The sequence below is a fragment of the Dreissena polymorpha genome, chromosome 7 (assembly GCF_020536995.1).
Source record: "Dreissena polymorpha isolate Duluth1 chromosome 7, UMN_Dpol_1.0, whole genome shotgun sequence".
NCBI classification, from domain to species: domain Eukaryota; kingdom Metazoa; phylum Mollusca; class Bivalvia; order Myida; family Dreissenidae; genus Dreissena; species Dreissena polymorpha.
This window is the reverse complement of record NC_068361.1, coordinates 87,091,845-87,113,311: the sequence shown is the minus strand read 5'-3', so window position 1 is coordinate 87,113,311 and position 21,467 is coordinate 87,091,845. Positions and strand designations below refer to the sequence as shown.

Here is a 21,467-nt window from a genome sequence, read left to right as displayed (position 1 = left end):
ATGGTTTGTTGCAACTCGCAAACGTTTCATGAGTTAAACTTGACAGATGGCAGCAACAATTTCGCGCTATTATTAAAACAAGGGTTGTACATGGCTTACATGCATAGTAAATGTAGTAAATGCTAAACATTGTTGATGCGTTCGAAGGGACTTGAGGCAGCAAATATTACCACATGGCTATAAAAAAAGTTTTAATCAGTCTAATAAATGGACATGGTAAAATATACATCTACTGGAATTTCAAGCTACCGCCTAAAGTTTTCGAAGGTTATTGCTTTCAAAACTTACTAGCCATGATTATTAATTATTTATAATTGATTACCATTTGCTTTTTATTTTTCATAAGTGATTATTTGTATTGTTATATTACGTGAATGGAAAAACTGTTATTACGTGTTAATCTATCTGCGGTAAACGATTACTTCATTGACCGACGTCAATCCAAAATAACGGGCCCCAATTAACCCCGCTCTCAGAAGCATTTTCTTATCCGACTGAACGATGTACAGCACATTTTGGCGACTAGGCAGTAACCTGAGAATTGTTCTCGTGACACATCTGTATCAGCATACATAACTCTAATCAGCGGATTATCTCGTACTACATGGGGCGTTTATGTCGATAAAGTGTAGAAGTAAGTACCGTGTGCTCTTTTAAAGTAGGCAATACTGACACATTTATAGAGTTCCTCTGTGTCTTTGCGAATGCATCTATTGGCTGACCTGTCCCTTTGACCTTTAATGAGAGCTGTGTTACGCGATTTCAACGTTACACGTTATACTCAGTGAACTATTTCATGATACAAAAATGTAAACTATACTCTTCCGCGCCGCGAACTTTATATCGACTCGGATGCGCGGGTGCGGCAATATCAGGTTTTTACTTCATTACAAATTTGGCTTGCAAAACGTGGTATTAACCCTTTTTATTCGCTAGCGAAAAACTACACATACAAGTTTTAGAGTATATTTCGACGACTTGTGTATGTTTTTATTTCACAAATAATATATTTATAATATAATAATATATATTTGATGTGATTTCATGTGATAGGAAAAATAAATGTTTTCATTTGTTGTTTATGTATTTAATGAATCGTTGAAATAAATAAAACACATTCACAACGAGATATGCGTCATGTCTGCTTACTGCAGCAACTGTCGAAAAAAAGGAATCGTTGCAACAGCTAGTACGAGTACCCATGTATTGTTTATAAACATGAAACCGTATCAGTTAATACTGATATTGATTTCTGCGATTTATTTCATGCAATTTGTATATATATATGGAACTGATTTTGTTGCTATATGTAATTGAAAATGATATTCATATTACATCTATTTTACTGAATTACATTGAAGCCAAAGTAAAACTTAAACCAGTTAAATAATTTACACATTTCCGAATAGTATGTCAAATTATTATCATTTTACAATAACGGACAATACTGTACAGCGGAAATAGCACTCAACCAGTACCGATTTACTTGAATTTGGGCATGTTGGATTTGTTGGTTTTCATATATGTTCCATATCGTACCAATCTCTTTGACATATTTTGTTTATTGCTTATTATTATAGTATGGCAAAGTTAACATGCATGCGTGATTTTCATCCTGGCATATACATCAACGTCTCAAGTGCGTTTCAAAGGTCACTGCTGCAACAGTTCCCTCAACGGATAAATTCTTTCATACATAAAACACTGTCAAAATTCAAATGTAAACATCGAACGTGTACAAAGTTTATTTAGATCGACCATGTAGGTAAGTAGGCTGATCAATAGGTGTAACAGTTTTTAAAAAGGCATAACTAATTTCATCTTAAAGAAGACTCAAGTGGGGTTAAAGCTCTCGCACATTTTAGCGAACAAAGACTACAGTACCTTAATCAATTGTCAGCGTGCTAAATTGTGTAATAATGGAAAGTATAATTAACGCTCCATTCTAAATTATTTTAATATTTGTCCGCCACCTAGGTATCAGACAGAGAAATATATCTATGTTTAGTAAAATTCAAGTGCTGCTTTGAGTAAATAAAACAGAGACCGGTATGTAAAACAATCATTTAATACATTGTCATCATTTATTAAAAACAAAATACGTGTACCATAAAAACCGTTTATATACATCAGAATCATATATAACGAAATAAGTTTGGAACGACATTTTTATAATCGAAGGCAAGTGTACATTTTATTAGAAAGCTGGGTTCATACCAATTAACTCTATTTGGAATGCAAACTGCGTTTCTTATAAGAACTTCAAACAAACTGAACATGTAACCGAATTGGTGGAGCCGCACTCTACTTTGTCTCAAACTTCCACAATTTGTTCGCACAATTTTTAACAGAAGTATGCAGGTGAACACTTTCACAATCTGATGCATATGTCTAAATGGCTCCATCTTTTAAGCAGCAATACTTTATGCGTTACACGTGCAAAAAAAATTAAGTCATTTTTTTAACAAACTTACTCCTTTCAAATTAAATGTCCTGAGATTCAATCTCAAGTTTTAAAATATAATAATTAATTTACACACATTACATTTGCAATCCTTTTAACCAATTTGATTATGTCTCCCAGTTTCTCAATTGATGGTAACAACATAATAATCAACCTAATGCTTTTGTATACTAATGGGCGCGTCTATTAAAAACGTCACACTTAAATAATATTTTTTGGATTTTGGAGAGGCAAAATCGACTTGTATTATTATTTTGAAACCAATTGTGTGCATACAAATTGACAAAACTTTGTTTAAACATAGTAAGCAAAATCCCTGAATACTAACAAACAAATCCATGCATACCTAAATCCGTAATGATATAACACATTATTTATTGTTTGAATATCTGTGCAAGCATTTATGGGTGGTGAACGATACTGTTTAATTTATTAGAGATTATGATCTTATATTTCATAATGGCATATGCAAATTATTTATTAATGTATATGATTTTGTTATTCATTCCTCAGTTTATATAACCGTAGCAAGAGGCAATGATTTTTTTTAAATGGGAATATTTGAATGATATTTGACATTGATATTATACTACTTAAAAGAAACACAATGATATAATTCTTTTTTTATTTGGATGAAAAATAAATGTTTTATGATTTTTTTTAAACACGTAAAAAATAGGTGATTTTTTTCTGCTGATTTTTCTGCCAAAAATCTGGTTCATTGCCAGCAAACAACTGACATTTGCATTTAACCAGCTATTTTGGCCATTAATAAGTTATTTTTATCTATGTGAATGCCTTTCTAGACATAAAACACATTAATACATATTAATAACAAATATTTTTTTATTGGTTTTGCACTTTTTACTGCACAGTTTATGGCAAAATAAAAAGGGGCATACAAATATATATTTATGTGCGTGAATAGCCTTTGTGTTTACTGCTATCAACAACAAGTCTGCAGCTTTTTTAAGGTTTTATTTTCAATGATAACTATAGTGGAACTAACACAAAATTTGTTGATACAAGTTATATTTGTTGTGCATACACAATATATAAATACTTGTGAAATGTCCAATTACCTGACATTACAAAATGATGAATACAAATGACACATGCCTCCCAATCACGATGACGAGTTGTTCAAATGGAAAATGAAAAAAAAACATTGTTGATGTGTTGTTTTTTTTGTCAGTAAAAGGTAGCATATAGGCAAACACTAATCCCAAAGATTGAAATATTTCATAAATGACGATTGATGAATCAATTTACTTCAACTGCACTCTTAAATGTCAGACCGACAGTGTCACGATCAGACATAGTGGTCACTACAAACCGTTGAGATTCTTATAGGGGCTTTCAATAGTTTTGACAAGTTTTAAATGTTGTTCACTAAATTAAAATAAATAGTCCATTAGGTAAAATAAGTCCTCAAATTATAAATACACCACAAAAACATCAGCCTATACTTAAATAAGGTAAACATGAAGACAATAGTTCGCTGTCATACATGTTTAACAAAAGTAAAATCATTTGCGTCATTAAATAGGTTCAAAAACCAAAATTCTTCTTATTCAAATAAGACCTAACACTAGTTATTTGAACTTCAATGTATCTGTAAGTATTTTTCCTAAGATAGGTGACCAACAAACCTATCCAATGGTTTAAAAACTCTTATATTCAGTAATCGCCTATAGCGATTTCTTCCTGATTTCTTCAGTTTTCCTCCCGCTGGCTTCAGCTTCTTTGCCTCAATCTCCTCTATCGGGGCCGCATTCACAAACGGCAGCTTCTTGCGGTACTCTGTAACATGTAAATGAACATTTGAGGCGCACTCTGGGAAAACGAGGCTTAATGAATGAGCCTTAAGTGTCATCCCTAATAAGCCTGTTTAGTCCACACAGGCTTATCAGGGAAAACGCTTTCTGCTTCAACTGGATTTTCTTTAAGAAGAGACTTTCCTAAACGGAAAATAGCTTAAAGGTTCATTGTTTTTACCATTCAAGGCTGTTTTAAGGCTGTTCGGGAAGGGGCCTTAGCCTTCATATTATATAGGAAAAAGTGTGTGAAACCCAAAATTTGGGGATACAAGTCACGCAATGTTAGTTATAGGGGAATGAAATTTCCCGGTGTAAGTTTTTTTTTTTGGGATAAGTGCATGAATATATTGAAAAATGTTGAGAGGATGTAGCCTTCTTATGAAAATTTCTGAGGGATTGTAGACTAGATAAGACTACAGCTTTAGAAATAAAAAAGACTACTCTTCCTTATCTTGTGATATCAGTCTTCTTAAACTCAATTATGTGATATTTGGCTTCTTAAACTACATTTTGTGATATCTGAATTCTTAAAAGTATAACAGTATATATTTCAAATGCGTAAACATTAGTGAATAACAATAATGATGATTAATTAATGTTGATAATAAATGTATTTCAAAATGACCGATACATTGCCATAAAATAAAATTATATGGGGTTTATGTTTCAAAATGTCATTCTGCTGAAATGTCATTTATATACTAAGAAAAATATATATTGGTTAACATTGCAAATTATTTTTTATCTAGTACCTGATGCGGAAGCTTCAACTTTTCAGCTATTGCTGCCAGGTCCTGTGTAAATTGACTTGGCTGCGGTGATACACGCTGACTGTCAGACTCCGACCGCTCAATGTCGGACTCCGAGTCAAACTCTTCCCAATCCTGAGACTCTGACTTATTAGTATCAGACATATGTCTGCAAAAAGAATAATTGAAATCAAAAAATTAATATATCTACATAATATAACAAAAATACAGTGACTGTATCGAATTGTTGTTCATATCTGACGTTAAATAAAGATTATTGCATCTTGTATCATTAATGCTATATCCGAAATACTTGCTGTCCGAAATGTGCAAGTCTGTATTTTGTATTATCCAAACGTCTATTTACAGATATACGAATGAAATCTACCATTACGATATAATGTCGGCATAAATACATCCTTCGATGATGTTAAGCATGTACAACACTTTTTTTTTGGCAACTTTACAGAGGAAAAAAAAGAACAATTGATATTTACGTCGTATGAATTTTCAACAACGGCGGCCATCTTGCCATTCATGAAACGGGTCAATAGTGGGTCCAAACATTAGCAACAACCAGCAGAATCACGGCATTTTGCGAAGCAATTAGTGGCATGAAAGGAAAGGAGAATGATTAACCTACAAAATAAAAGCAATTCTTCTACTGGGCAATGTATCTTACCTATTTTTCTCGATCTCGGAAATTTTCTGAGGCTTTCTTTTAATCTTCTACGCAACTGTGTGGAAAGGAAAGTGCTTTGCCCGCGAACATAAATTTATTAAATTATATGATTATTGGTTATTTTAACCATATCCAATCGAAAACCACCTTAAACACGACGTAATTCCGACCCCCTATCGGCACTATTTTTATGAACGAGAGTTCGCGCAGGACTTTTTCAGTAATAAATGAGCCGTACGCAGTTGCCTCCCTTGTGCCCATCGCTTATATAAGCATATTATAACATAATTCAATCAGTTTAGTTTATAGTTTTGTTATTTTTTTAACAACGAACATCATATGTCATACATTTTTGCTGCATTGCTTAAATTTGAGGACTATAGTTTTAATAAGCACTTTCTAAACACGACATGTCCTCCTAAAAAGATAAGGCATCTAGAGGTCACAAAATGTTCGCCGTAGATAAATAAATAATTGAGACGTAGACATTTTCCATATTATGGCTATATTAAATTAAAAAAAAAGAAAACATTTATTGTCTTATCAAAAATATTTTATTTAATAATAATACACTGTATCGATGTGTTGTATGAACGAATTTGTACAGAATACTCGATTTTGGTGAAGACACAGACACTGTATCGATTTTTTATATGAACAAATCTGCACAGAATATCCGCTTTTGTTATAGCACCCGACACTGTATCGATGCGTTGTATGAACAAATCTGCACAGAACATTTCTTTTGTTATAGCACCAGACACTGTATCGATGTGCTGTATAGACAAATCTGCACAGAATACTTGCTTTGTTATAGCACCAGACACTGTATCGACGTGTTGTATGAACAAATCTGTACAGAATATTCGCTTTTTGTTATAGCAACAGACACTGTATCGATGCGTTGTATGAACAAATCTGCACAGAATATTTGCTTGTGCTATAGCACCAGACACTGTATCGATGTGCTATATGAACAGATCTGCATAGAATATTCGCTTTGGTTATAACACCAGACACTGTATCGATGTGTTGTATGAACAAATCTGCACAGAATATTCGCTTTTGTTATAGCACCAGACACTGTATCGATGCGTTGTATGAACAAATCTGCACAGAACATTCGATTTTGTTATAGCACCAGACACTGTATCGACGTGTTGTATCAACAAATCTGCACAGAATATTCGCTTTTGTTATAGCACCAGATACTGTATCGATGTGTTGTATGAACGAATCTGCACAGAATATTCGCTTTTGTTGTAGCACCAGACACTGTATCAATGTGTTGTACAAATCTGCACTGAATAGTTGCTTTTGTTATAGCACCAGACACTGTATCGATGCGTTGTATGAACAAATCTGCACATAATATTCGCTTTTGTTATAGCACCAGACACTGTATCGATGTATTGTATAGACAATCTGCACAGAATATTTGTATTTGTTATAGCACCAGACACTATCGATGTGTTGTATGAACAAATCTGCACAGATTAGATGGGATTTGTCAGTAGTGTATATATCGCTTGTACATAATAAAATGTTAACTGTATGATTCGCAATAGTTCATTGCTCTGATTTGTTTATTTTCGGATTACACCGCTTTTGAATGTTTATACTATTTTTTCATCAGCATTAAAATTGTTTTAACAAAATATTACTCGATCGTGTATACTCGCTTTAGAAAGCATTGTTGTTGTTTTATTAAGAGCTATAAAAACAGGCCCTCCTATTCTGTTACCTCTCATTAAATTCGTAGGCCTTTTTATCGCTCTTTTTGTAGAAATCTTATCAGCCTAGGCAGCCTTTATCTGACCTCTGTGCTGAATAAAGATTCACTGACATGTGTAACGAAATCAGACCTCACGATTCCACTTGACATCGGCCTCTATCTATATTCAATGTATCACGAAGAGAAGGTCCACTGATAATTGTAAGTCGACAGAGAGCAGTGAGTTAAATATGTTTATTTGATTTCTTCGTTTTGTTTCTAGCTTTAACTTTACTTTGAATCATGCATGTATTCTTTCCTAATGCAACACATTTACGCGGTGTTTCTTTTACCCTTTCAGAAGAAAAAACGCATGCGAAAATGAGTGAGTAAAACATAATAATTGATGTGTTTTAAAATGTAATTTTGCTTGATGTTTAACCTTTATATCAAGTAAGATTAAGTATGTGTGATTTGAAGTTACATAATGATATTCTTAAACATTTGTTTCACATGCTATACGTCGTTGTTCGTTAAATACATTAATGTTTAAACTGTGTTATATAACACATTTAAACAGTAATTATGGTCGGGCACATGGCCATGTTGATTAAAACAAAAATAAAAACAAACTCTGGGGGGTAAATGAAGCTTTATTCTAGTTAAATCATACACATACACTCACAATTCCATAGCGCGCATGCCATTTGTGTTAATACAAATACAGGGTTAGCATTAGGTAAGACCGACTTTTCATACCAGATAGATTATTAAATAAAAATAAAAAAAACGGGTAAGGGAGGTAGAAAGCAATTCCGAGCAAGAAAAGCGCTCGACTAATCAAGAAGCCCGCACCATGTAACCGACCGGTCATGACCTCGTCACGTGAGGTTTGGCGCTCTGCATGGTTTTATGTTTAAACGATATTAAGTTATTTAATAATAATTTAACAAAACAAACAGCAGGAGCTTTATTCTACAAAACTAAAAAAATCCGTCTTATTAAGCGAGCAATATTAAGTCAAATCATTACCATTAAGACAAAATTCAATACTGTGCATGACAAAAATGCAAATACGATGTTTCATAATTTTACCATGCATACACGTATGTAAAAACCATTGTGCATATGAAAGTTCTAAAGGTCGTTACCCTTAAGTATGTGGGAGTCTGAAACTAATATTTTAACTGTGCTGAGAATTGTCATACAAAAATATACATATGTTGGATAGGATTTGTTCGAGTGTGTAAATCGTAACTGATATATTATTAATTACATGTGGATTTCAAATATCCATACAGTATAAAAGAACCTGATGAAATGTCATTCTTGTGACAGAAAGATGCCCGCATGGCCAAAAAGAATTCCAATTTTGCCGGGGTCATTGTCGGTTCACTTAGACAATATTTCACATGATTAATACAAACGTCTCCGCGTAGAGGCTTGCAAGTACCTTATTTGTGAAAGACAAAGCGGGGCTAGCATAGTGGGTACATTTATTCAATTCCAATCTGTGTCTAGCAGGTCTGGACATAAACGACTGTCTGTCATGCTTGTAAGTGGCACTTCGGAAATGCGCTTTGCTATTGATTAACTTTGTTATATGTAATGCGATTTCGGTGCCAAGATAACTCTTATTTATTACACTGATATACGAGCCTTCTGAAAAACGTACGATTACAATGAATACACTGTTAAAGCCATTTTAACTTCCCAATTATACTTTGGGATTGGCGCTATATAATCGTTTTACTATTAAGTGTTTTCTTTAAATCCTAACGTATTTCAGATGTGTTTTCGTCTATAATGGTATCACTTTCGGAACCTAATGTATTTCCAATGAATAATAATCTTTGGAACGGCTCTTCGAATTTGTTATAATTTATTTGGCGTCTTTTTTCCTGGAAAAGACGTCTGAATTCATGTAATACATTTTTGTTTGGTCGCACGGTTTAGCGATTATAATAATTCGTCTAAATAACAAATGATCTACTTGAAACCCTTTCTAGCCATAATTGCACTCGCGGTTTGTGTTATACGATGAAATACTTTGGCGACAAAGATGCATCAAACGATAGGCGTTAATTGATAATAAATATTTTATGAGAGTCTCCAGAATATGTCCGATTACGCTAGGTTGATTTGATATGTATCCCACGGCATCTTAACGTGTGTTATCTAAAGGGTTCCGTCCTTATGTAATCGTGTAGCACTTAACCGCTTGTTCTGCTACAGTTTTATCAGTATGACCTTAGATGACCCTTTCTAAAGTATCGCACATAGAGCTGAAATAATACTTGGTGTCTCATCGAAATCTTCACAATACCCATTTTAATCACTGGTAAAATTTGGGATTCACAACGCGCGCGGGCATCAGCATTGATTACCGATATGTAATTATTAATTTCATTACTTTCCGATATTTTTTCGGGTAGACGATGTTAAGACCAAGCTTTATTCCATTGAGAGTGAAGTCGCGAACACAAGCATCCAAAGGTAAATCCTGCTTCAATGCTTAAAAGTTCAGGCTCATTGATCGGGTAAATCTTAACTGGTCCATCTTGGCAGGTATCCAGGCTTCTTTGTGACGGTACCGATACTTAGTTTCAAAGGGGCACTAAAAAATATTCCATGATGATACGACACTTTACTCATGGTTGCATCGATGCTAAAATTCTTTTTTGTCGCGTGACGTTACGTTTTGATTAGAATTTGAAGTTCCGTATGTGTGGAAAGAATACCAAACGATACCCATGCTAAATATTGAGTTCGTTATTCCTTGTGAAGTCAAAGATTTTTGTAATGTAAGCTAGGTAGAACTCGACATCGGTGCGTTTGATCATGCCGGTGCTGAGGAGCTGGTAAAGGATTCGCATGCTGGTGCCCCCCCCCCCCGCCATTCTTTTACGTAGATTAAGGGCAAAGGGTGGTCCTCAGACGTTTTGAAGGCAATATTGATTGTTCTCCCGGTCGCCACTTCCGCAGAGCACGTATACTTGTCTTTTATTTTTTGCGGCCAAATTAAGTCTTTTCGTCTAGAAAAATGGGTTGTACATGTGTCGCAAACATGTGTACTGCTTTTATAGTTAGCATTTGTCTAGGTTCCATGACAGACATGTCACCGTGTGCTGTTATGTATATGTCGCCTGAGGCACATACACGATTGTGAAATGACTTACCTGCCTCTCGAACTATGTGATCATTGATCCTTGATGACAGATGTAGTATTGTCCTGCTTTGCTGGTTCATCTGCCATTGTTACGTTCATAGCTTCATGTCTTTGAGATCGGTCTCTGTTACAAGTCTGATCCTTTTTCTACGCCATAATCTCTCATTGGCGTGGTATATGATAAACGTGCTAAAAATGAGTAGCTATATACACGACATAACTAAATTAAACACTCCCTCAATTACATTGTCAATTTTATGTTCCTGTTTCCTTACTTTCGATTGTTAACATGGTTGTTATATTCGCGGGTATTTCAATTTTCATTACAAGCAAAATATTTTAAGCAATTCTTAACAGCAATGCCGCGCGACTATTCAAGAAGCCCGCCATGTTACCGACAGGTCATGACCTCGTAACGTGATGTTTTGCGTGCTATATGTTTGTATGTTTAAACAATTTTAAGTATTTAATAGAAACAAATACGTCGTACACAGAGAAATATAGGATTATTCGGGGTTTGATAAATTTAACGTTATTAGTCTATTTCTACGTATATTAAGAAATCATTTAAGCTCTGACATTGTCATTATGTATTGCATTTGTTAAGGATATGACCAACGCGTTCAATTATATATGATATAAATAATAATTCGTGTTTGGTTTGATAAATGTATGATTTTAGATACATGTACGAGGCTTGTTATTGGGGTCGCTTTCTTCTTGATTGGTGGTAAGTTATGTTGTTTTTTTGTTTAAAACAAATTTGATTGCGTGTTTGAGCTTGTCAATTTTGCGTTAAATATCCATGCTTTCACTGCTCGTAAATATCAAGTATATTATGCAAACAAATGCAGTCAAATGACTTTTGTACGATCGATCTTATTGTACCATTTTTCTCAGATTCAACTTATTATCATAAAGATCTAATTGTTCTGGTTGCCGAACGTTATATTTCGGTAATTAATGAATTAATGTTCATGGTTTATATTATATTTTATTTAAGGACCATGCTAATAATATTACATGTGGTTGTTTTTTACTTTGTTGAAAACCACTTCCTTCCAATTGGTTGTATAAGGCTTATTGATGATCATACGAAAGTCGATTTCCAAATACATGAAAGTAATGCCGTACACGGTGGCGATTTCTTAATATCATGTAAATATTTTCAATATAGTGTTTGGCCAGGAAATCCCGGACGCGGATCAACTGAAGTGTCGATTATGCAACAATGCATTGGAGCTTGGAGATTGCACGAAGCAGGCGGTATGCGACAACAGGACCGAGGTATTATAACGTGATTTGTCATTATTGATCAAATCGTAAAGTAATCGCAGTTATTGAATTGGTCATATGCACACAACTATAATGCGTTTCTTTCTAAAAGAATGCAATACAACATTTTGCACATAGTCATACATCTTGTAAGATCGTAGGAAGGTCATGGTGTGAGTTAATATAACTGGGAACTCATCAGAATTGTGGGCATTCTATTGCATACAAATAAATTGACTTCACACGGTGTAGGAATCGCACGTAAAATAATGATCAGGTAAACTTTTTGTTAGAGCACAAATGTGAAGCAGTGATAGCCGATCTTGGCTTTTTATTTTCTTAATAAAGTTTGCAGACATATGAATTGCAAAAGGTTATTTCAAATCAATTGTTGACCCCAAACTACGTACAAAATATTAAGGTAAAGTAAGGCTTTGTTTACAAAGTAACATACATCAACACATGAATTTCATAAAACACTGCACAGCAAACTCTATTCGATAAAACACACTGATTTGTTTTAGTCTTTTCGACTGAAAATTCATAAAAATGGATTCGACGAAAAGTGAGTTTTAAGTATCGAAACATGTATGACGTAATCAACTTTAAAAGAATTACTAATCGAAAAGTTATTTGATATCGTCAAAAACATTGGTTTAATAGGTTTGGTGACCTTTGTTTACAGTTAAATTGTGATTTTGTTTTCCAATTTGATAACAATATGCAATGAAATTCAGACATCCTTTAAGTCGGTTGAACATTCTATCGTTAGGAAAGTTTAGTTACGTTAAAATTAATTCAATTTAATTGAATTTAGCAAAACAGGATCTCAGACTAAATATTTATCTCAGTAAATTTTGCAAAAATAATGAAAATCTCAACATGTATATCATCAAACAAAGTTTTGGGTTGGCACAACAAAAAGGGTAGATTTTGTTCGAAAAATAAACAAATTTTTTCATCTCTTTACTTGATTATGGCATATTTGACCGACTATTATTCTTGCTGTATCTTATGAAGTGTTCAATTGTCTGTCTTAGCAATTGTCATTGTTGTAATTGACGTGCGTGTAAATGCATAGCGCAAATTATGTATTAAGTAATAAACTGGTAGTAATAATATTGTATTATTACTATAGACATATCACAAGAGGTTGGTACAGGTATGGAACGCTTACCCCAATACTCCGGTGTGTTTTGACACCGTCATCTCGGCAACTATGCCTTATAGGCAAATACGTTACACTTTGTTTCAAGACGGCGTCTACAGTCGCTATTGAATATTGACGAAATAACTATCAAGAGCACTAAGACCGAAACAAACACGAAGTCTCATTGTTACAAAAAACAGATACGTAGATAACAGAGATAGGCAGCTCGCACCTGTTTGTCGGTTGCCACGGTAGTTAACACACTTATCAACATTTCTGAAACACGATTTCGCGTTCCAGGTTTTGTGATTGGAAACAAATTAACTTTTACGTATTATCAAAATGAGAATGTATGCGGTATTATCATACAATTGTAATGTGTCAATAAAAATAAATCATAACCAAATTGTTTAATGTATTAATTATATCAGACTCCAAGTTGAAAAAAAAACAATGATTACCGGTATTTAAGGATTCCTTTGAAATACGATAAAATATTCAAATAAAGGAGCGACCAGAATCTTACGACAAACAACTAATAATGTTTGTTTTAATAAGATGTTTGTTTTTCATTTTAATTTGATTTATCTGAATGCCAGTTACCTTGGATATAATTTGAACCAAGCTGTGAACAAATTTGAGCATTTATTCTTGGTCTGATCTAATTGAATGTTTGTGTTCTTTGTTCTCTTTAATTACCGCTAGATTCAATGCACGATTTTACCAATTAGAACATTACCACCTAGAGTATGTATATAGAAATCGTCAGACCAGTACACTGTGCCATTATCCGATATATAGCATCTCGATACAGTAATGTAGTCGCTTTTTTGTGTATCTTCACCATGTCTTAGACGGATTTTGTGTCTTGTGATGACGAGGATTTAAATCTGGATTTACTTCTAGGTATAGCGATTATGATGAACATTGTGATAGTGAATTTGTGCAGGCCATCTGTCAGTTGTGTATGGGACTCAAGAATGTTAAAAGGTAATGAAAGGCATATTTAGATATCGAGGGCATGTTGTATAGAAGCATAAACTAAACTTGAAAGGTACGCCCTCTTATGTGCATAATGCTATATTATATGATATATGGCCCGGCTCGAGCCTATTAAACCATGTGTGATCATACGGTCTCGTAATAACCTTCATAGTAACAATTTTAGTCCATTCAATACAATACTACTTGAACATAGATTTAACAGTTGAATGGCATTTCTATATAACTTCATAATTCATTACCAAATACCAATACACCTGGCAAACATATTCAGCAATGACTGAGTAAGTTCTTGGACTCATAGCCGGTTAATTTACTTTTGAATTTTCGAAGATACCATATCTTCTTCATCAGCTGATCCATGGTTAACTGACGTCACAGTCACATGACCGGTGAAGGGTGACGTGATACGAGGAGACTGTCATACAACCGGGATAGCTTGAGTCCCTTGTCCCTGTTAAGTTGGAGATCAAACAGCGGCGGCCATCACTTTTAAATTTAATAAGCAGTCGTCGATCATTAAATGTTCCCGTTTTATATTAAGATTCAGTTATTTACGCTTCCATCCTCCAGTACGCCTTCTTCTTGTCGTTGAAATGTTATTGTTAAATGAGTTCCAAGTGATAGTAGATGTGTTATGAATTTAGATGTTGTTGGCCGAAAGTTCCTTATGTTAAAAGCTAGCATTCCGGCTGTGTCGTCATTTGTATACTCTTCCGCGCTGTGATACTTGGACCGGTACTCGGGTTGCTCGCAGCCAATCAGAACGCTTCCTTTGAATGACGTAAGGGGAAAACCTCATCGCTACGGAAAATTCCGAAAAGAATCCATCCGCCCGAAAGCAATAAACCCTTTTCGGATATCCTTAAAGTACTTAAAGCACTCAGTCCCTAATATATACAGCTCACTTTTTCGACAATAACAATAGTGCAGTGAAACCACAACAGTATGGTTCAATATTTGAGCATATGTACATCATTCTATACATAGATGGTGATGTCACTACGTTATTGTCAGTCAGACCGGTATTACACTATGTATTGTAGTGAAATAAGGTCACTTCCAACAGCCTTGCTGTTGGACTAGCTCTATAGATCTGGAGGTCGTGGGTACAATCCCCGGCCTAAGCTCAGTATTTTCACATTAATGGCGACGAGGCAAAAAAGAACACTGAATGCGGGAATGGGTCTGAGCTGTTTAATGGTTTCTGGGAGGGCAATGCGAATGCAAGACATGCTGTAGCGGGCGTGTCTGGGCCTTGAAACATTAAAAGGGGGAGGAGTGTAGTGAAATAAGGTCACTTCCAACAGCCTTGCTGTTGGGCTAGCTCTTTAGGGACGTGGTTAAAGTGTCTGACTACCACTCAGGAGGTCGTGGGTTCAATCCCCGGCCTGAGCTCAGTATTTTCACATTAGTATGTACATAGATAACAACTTTGAATATGTTCAAGCTACAATGGGCTCCGAAAGCAAAACTTATTCGAAATCATGGAGGACTTTCACATTACAAATGCGATTGCTTATGGCAATAAGTAAGTTTCCATCCTTATTGTCTATCTGAGTTGTATTAAAATAACAACGGTATTGCCTACCACAGGTGGAAGTAACGTACCCTGGATAGTATTTTTCGAGGAGCACAATATATTGAAATCAATACATAAAATCATGTTTTATGAGAAAAAAAATGACAAAAAGCCATGAACAAACAATCCCCACCCTCTGATATTGGTTGATTTCAATATCTGAGGGTGTTTTTTTCATGGCTCTTTGTCAATTTTTTTTCTCATTAAACATGATTTTATATATTTATTTGAATATATTGGGCTCCTAAAAATATATATATATATATATTTAAAAAATACTATTCTGGGAACGTTACTTTCACCTGTGGTGCCTACTAGTGGATCCAGTGTGGCTGGAATGTTATACAGGTGATTTCAAACTTGTATACTTTGATTGCTTCATGGAACATCATTATGAAAATGAGGGATACCATAAAACTCAATCAGCTCTTTAAAATAAAATTATTTATTTTATGCTTTCCGGTGGTTGATAGAAAAATATCAGTGAAATAAAACTGGTATTTCACTGTTTCAAACAGTGAAAAATAACAGTGAAAAAAAACGATATTTTTCACAGTTTTAATGTGAAATGACGTCATTTTTTTCGATGAAATGACGTCATAAATCCAGCGATATATTAGCCAGTTAACTTGTTAACAATGTAAATAAACGGTGAAAAAAAAAGAAAATGTGTTCGATTCACTCGTGATCATAATCAATTCATATTTGCGCCACTCGTGAAAATATTATTGTATATGGTCACTCGTGAAATAAAATCAATATTCCATCGAATCCAACAAATATCCTCTATTTATGATATAGTCCATTGTACCGTTTATGTTTTCTGTTTTTGTCGCTACAACAACGAGGTGTTTGATAGAAAACAAAATTAAATCATGCACCTACAAAATTGGGTAAATAAAATCTGGCGTAATTTTCTTATGCAAAGGAATATCACTATGCTATGTGCGGGTAAATAAAGTACAAACAGCTATTTATAAACATATCAGTTATTATTTGATGCAATGCCACCCTTAATAGCTTTGGTCACTCAAAATATGCAAGGTTTTTGCGTAAAATCAAAATGGCTGATTGCAAATATCTGAACAACTGGATAAATTAAAACTTGCATAATTTTATTATTTGAAGAACTAGCACAATTAACATATGAGCAGCCATTAAACTCAATTTTCACTTTAAAATAACACCATTCATGATACAGTATTCATAACATAGTATATAATTTCAGTTTTAGTCGCTACAACTATGACGAATTTGGATTGAAACTTTTTTTGACTTTAAACATGCACCTGCAAAATGGGGTGTATACAATCTGGTGTAATTTTCTTTACCAAAGGGATATCACTATGAAACTGTGAAAATACATAAAGTGCAATAAGCAATGTATACAAATATTAGTTATGATATGATGCAATACACCCTTCTTAGCTTTGGTAACTCAAAATATGCAAGGGTTTTGCGGAAAATCCAAATTGCTGAAAGTAAATATCTGAAAAACTGGATATATTGAAACATTTATGCTATGATTCATAGAATATGTTTTCAGTTTTAGTCGCTGAAACTATGAAGAGATTGGCGGGAAACAAATTTTGGCTTAAAGAATGCACCCACAAAATGGCGTAAATACAATCTGGTGTAATTGTCTTATGTAAAGGGATATAACTATGAAAATATGGATCAAAAATACAATAACATCAACACTGTACAAAATATAAGTGATGATATGATGCAATGCACCCTTTTGTAGTTTATGTCACCCGAAATATTCATGTCTTGATGGAAAACCAAAATGGCTGAAAGCAAGTATGTGACAACTGGGTAAATTAAAACTTGCAAAATGTCATTTAAAGGTATATAACAATCAAATATGGGCAGCCATAAAACTCAATCTGCACTTGAACATGATACCAAATATGATGTGATCCATATTTTATATTCGAAGTTTTAGTCGCTACAACTATGAAGAGTTTAGATGGAAAATCAAATTGGCTTATGCATGCATCTGCAAAAATGGGGTAAATCAAATCTGGTGTAATTATATGATCTAAAAGAATATCAATATGAACCTGTGGCTACCCATTAAACTGAATCAGCACTTTAAAAAATATCAAATTCAATTCTTACCCTAACCTCCTATGATGTCGCTTGGTTACTGAACTAGTCTGGTGATAACACTATCCAGCAATTGAAACATAATATATTCAGTCAAATTCAACATGGTATTCGCTCTAAATTCGCTCTTTTCTTTGTTGATTTTACCCGCTTCGGATTCAAAATGGCGTCGCTTCAATTTTTCTTCAGGTCTCGCGAAATCCCGTAATGCGCTAGATATCATAAAGTCGGATATATCGGAAGAAGGAGATGATAATCTCTGTTATCTACGTCTATTGAAAATGTTAAATGTTTTCATCGTTCTACCCTTCCTTCAAAGTTTAAGAATTTATTTTGAGATGTAAATCTAGCTACCCAGTTTAATTCTCAAAGATGTGCTAGATCCATGTCATGTTGCTAAGACAACATGCTTACATAGGAACTTTGATTAAGAACAAGTGTTATTATTGATCAGATCTCCCGGAAACATATGACACAGATTTTTACATTCTTATTTAATCGAACATTTAACTTACTGTGCAGTACTTAGACATTTGTCAGCATTGCACACTTAAGAAATTATTCAACAAAACCACTTGTTTTCTAACCGTTACAGTTTGACCTTAAATAAGTTTATGATCATGTTGAAAATAACTACGTTAATAATTGTGTTTAATTTAAAAACATAACTACTTTATAATTCATGTTTTTCGGTAACAAAAATTCACATTTTCGTACCACAATTCTGTATTGAGTTATTCTCCTGTAACTTGTTTATTAGAAATATTCATGAGGTCACAAGTAGTTATACTAGGACAAAGGGTCAATTACTTTGCGACCTATCTTTTTTTGCTGAAATATATAGTATACAAGTATACTAAAATACGGGGCGCGATCTTAATAACATTGTTCTGTATACGAAAACAAACGTATTTAAGACGTTAGTGATCAGAGTCTTCTTAAGTAGACTCTCGTATTACAGACAGTGATGGACAATTATTCAGAGGTGATTGGCATTCTGGTTGATTATCACCCCACCACGTCAATAATGGCCGGTGGGCCGAAAACCTGGAGGATATATTTGACTCATAATGGCAATGATAATCAAACACCAGGTTGCCAATAACCTCTGAATAATACTCCATCACTGTATTTAGTACGAGAGTCAACTTAAGAATATTGACAACATATTTAATTAATGATATTAAAAATCAAAGTGTATAAGACAAACAACGATGCCGTTAAATTGACACTTTTAATTGACAGATGTTGTGTTTCGTTCACAGGAATGCTACATGGATCAGGTGGTGACGGAAACGTTAAATATTTTGTACCGAGGAGGTTGCCGAGGAAGAGAGGTAAGTACGTTGCTTGAACTTCCGACACGCAATTATGTGCTGGGTTGTTTAATTATTTTCTTAATATAAAACATTATTTACAGAAATTAGGAAAATTTCTGTAAACATTAACATACCTTTTTGCAGCTTGTATATTTCGATGCTTGGTTAGAATCGATGTTTATGTATTAGCATACATTTGTTAAACTCGTTAATTTTCTCTTTCTTTATATCCAAGATCTTTATTGTGATGCCGTGACAAACAATAATTTAGATATTATAAATAAGCAAGGACTTACTCTTGCAGTAATGCGATTTGTATACATATATTTTGTTTGTGAAATTAAGGCATGAGGGACTATTGGGCCGTCTGCTTCAAGCCGTGAAGTCCTTATACAGTGATGTAAAATGTTGTGTGAGAGTAAATTTGTTCGATTCAGAGTGGTTCGACGTCAAATGCGGCTTGAAGCAGGGCAGTCCTTTGTTGCCTGTGCTTTTCAATATCTACATAAATGATTTGATATCCTTTTTGAGTAACTTATGAGTATGTATTGACATAGATGATCAACAAGTATGTATTCTCCTTTTTGCTGATGGTGTAGTTCTGCTCGCAAAAAAATGCTGATGACCTCCAACTGTTATTTGATTCTTTTTCTGCCTGGTGTTCACGAAATTCTATGCAAGTTAACTGTAATAAATCAAAGATTGTTCATTTTAGATCAAACAGTGTTTTTAAAACTGAACATATCATTAAAATTGCTGGAATGAATTAAGAAATTCTACATTGTTAAAAATACATTGGTTTTATTTTAAATGAGTACTTAGACTACCATGAAATAGCAAAAAAGTGTAGCTAAGTCTGCATCTAGAGCACTGGGTTTAGTAATTTCTAATTGTAAGGCTTTTTGTGGTTCGGGTTTTCAACCTTTACAAAACTGTTTTAGTTCACGATATTGCACATAATTATAGTGCGCCAATGTGAGGAGATAAATCCTATTCATGCAACAACTTTGTTCAGAATAGAGCTATGCGTTACTATCTTGGTGTTGGTAAATACACGCCAGATGCGGCTGTTTCGGGTGAAATGGGCTGGACACCACCGATAGTTAAACAGTTAGGATCTGTTTGTAGAAAGCATTTTAGAAATGTGAATATTGATGAATCTAGAATTTACAAGAAAATGTATAATTGGACAAAAACAATATCTGTTCGAAATGGGTACACAAGATTAAAGGTGTGTTTAAATGATCTTAATATGTCTGATATTGTAAATATACCATTTGGTAATAGTAAATATGTTATAACTGATATGGAGTTTAAGTTATTATCAAAGGAAATTATTAAATGGAGAAATTGAGTTAATAGAGAATCTGGACAAAAGGGCATAGGACTTAATAAATTAAGGCCTTAAAAACTATTTAAAGTAGATTTTGGTACTGTAACATATTTAAGCGGTAAAATACCATTCAATTATAGAATAGATTTAACTAAGTTTAGGTGTGGTGTGGCGCCGCTTAGATTAGAGACCGGTCAGTTTTTAAATATAGAGCTATGTAATAGAACTTGTTTCTATTGTACAGATAAGATCGATGATGAAATACATGTACTCTTCCACTGTCCGTTGTATGTTGATGCAAGGAAAATGCTAATGGATAATATAAGTGTAAATCCTGATAATCATGCCATGTCAGATTGGGAAAAATTGAAATATATATTTACTAGAGAGATGTATTTATCAGCCAAAATCTGCTATTCTATTCTTCATGAAAGGAAAAAATACATCTACTCAAAATTGGTTAAATACTTTAATGAGACCTACGTTGGAGTATTTTATCCTTTTCATTATTATATGCACAGTTGTAACACGCTTGATAGTGCAAAATAACTCACTTAAATGGTGTTCACCCAGACTGAGGAGACCAAATCCTGTATAAAGTTACACAGATTTTTAGAATGCCGGACAAAAGCCCCCCCGGATAAAAACCCTCCCGTCAGTTTTATAGGGGCCGGACGAAAACCCTCCCATGAATGAACGGGGACGGACAAAAACCCTCCCATGAAAAAAACGGGGGAGGACAAAAACCCTCTCATGAAAAAACGGGACCGGACAAAAACCTCTGGTGAAATCTGAGCCACGAATTCAAGTACCAACGATTATTTATGAATTTTTAATCCGAAATCGGTCATTTCCGAATGTCATTTTCGACATTTGTATTTTGTTGTCGGTTATCCGAGATATTTATTTTTTGTAATAGTGACTTCACTTCAGTAGGTAACATTACACTATATATTGACTAATTAAAATATTTCCGAATTGAAATGTTATTTTACACCTATTTGACGTCAATTATATATTTTTGAACTAAGATTTTTATTATTACTTAGTATGCTAAGAACTACGCTATTCGTGATTACTTAGTATGAATAGCAAG

The 21,467-nt window shown here is 34.0% G+C and overlaps 1 protein-coding gene and 1 long non-coding RNA gene across 8 annotated transcripts in view; one reads left to right on the top strand and one right to left on the bottom strand.

Annotated features, from left to right (window-relative positions):
* Nucleotides 1-3,825: 3,825 nt before the first annotated feature.
* LOC127837622 (uncharacterized) lies at nucleotides 3,826-5,879 on the bottom strand. The gene is made up of 3 exons (XR_008029376.1): nucleotides 5,716-5,879; nucleotides 5,037-5,202; nucleotides 3,826-4,267 (listed from the first exon to the last, which is right to left on the bottom strand). It is a non-coding gene; the product is annotated as an uncharacterized LOC127837622 (long non-coding RNA).
* Nucleotides 5,880-7,517: 1,638 nt separating this feature from the next.
* Nucleotides 7,518-21,467, top strand: part of LOC127837589 (uncharacterized) — a 253,953-nt gene continuing 240,003 nt past the window's right edge. For 3 of the 7 annotated variants that reach the window (XM_052364847.1, XM_052364846.1, XM_052364845.1), the window contains exons 1-5: nucleotides 7,518-7,669; nucleotides 7,791-7,814; nucleotides 11,281-11,328; nucleotides 11,776-11,885; nucleotides 18,985-19,056. In XM_052364847.1, the coding sequence (XP_052220807.1) occupies nucleotides 7,811-7,814; nucleotides 11,281-11,328; nucleotides 11,776-11,885; nucleotides 18,985-19,056 (234 nt within the window). In that variant the 5' untranslated portion in view covers nucleotides 7,518-7,669; nucleotides 7,791-7,810. The remainder of the gene's footprint in view (nucleotides 7,670-7,790; nucleotides 7,815-11,280; nucleotides 11,329-11,775; nucleotides 11,886-18,984; nucleotides 19,057-21,467) is intronic. The other 4 variants (XM_052364844.1, XM_052364843.1, XM_052364842.1 and 1 more) reach the window with 3 other exon arrangements.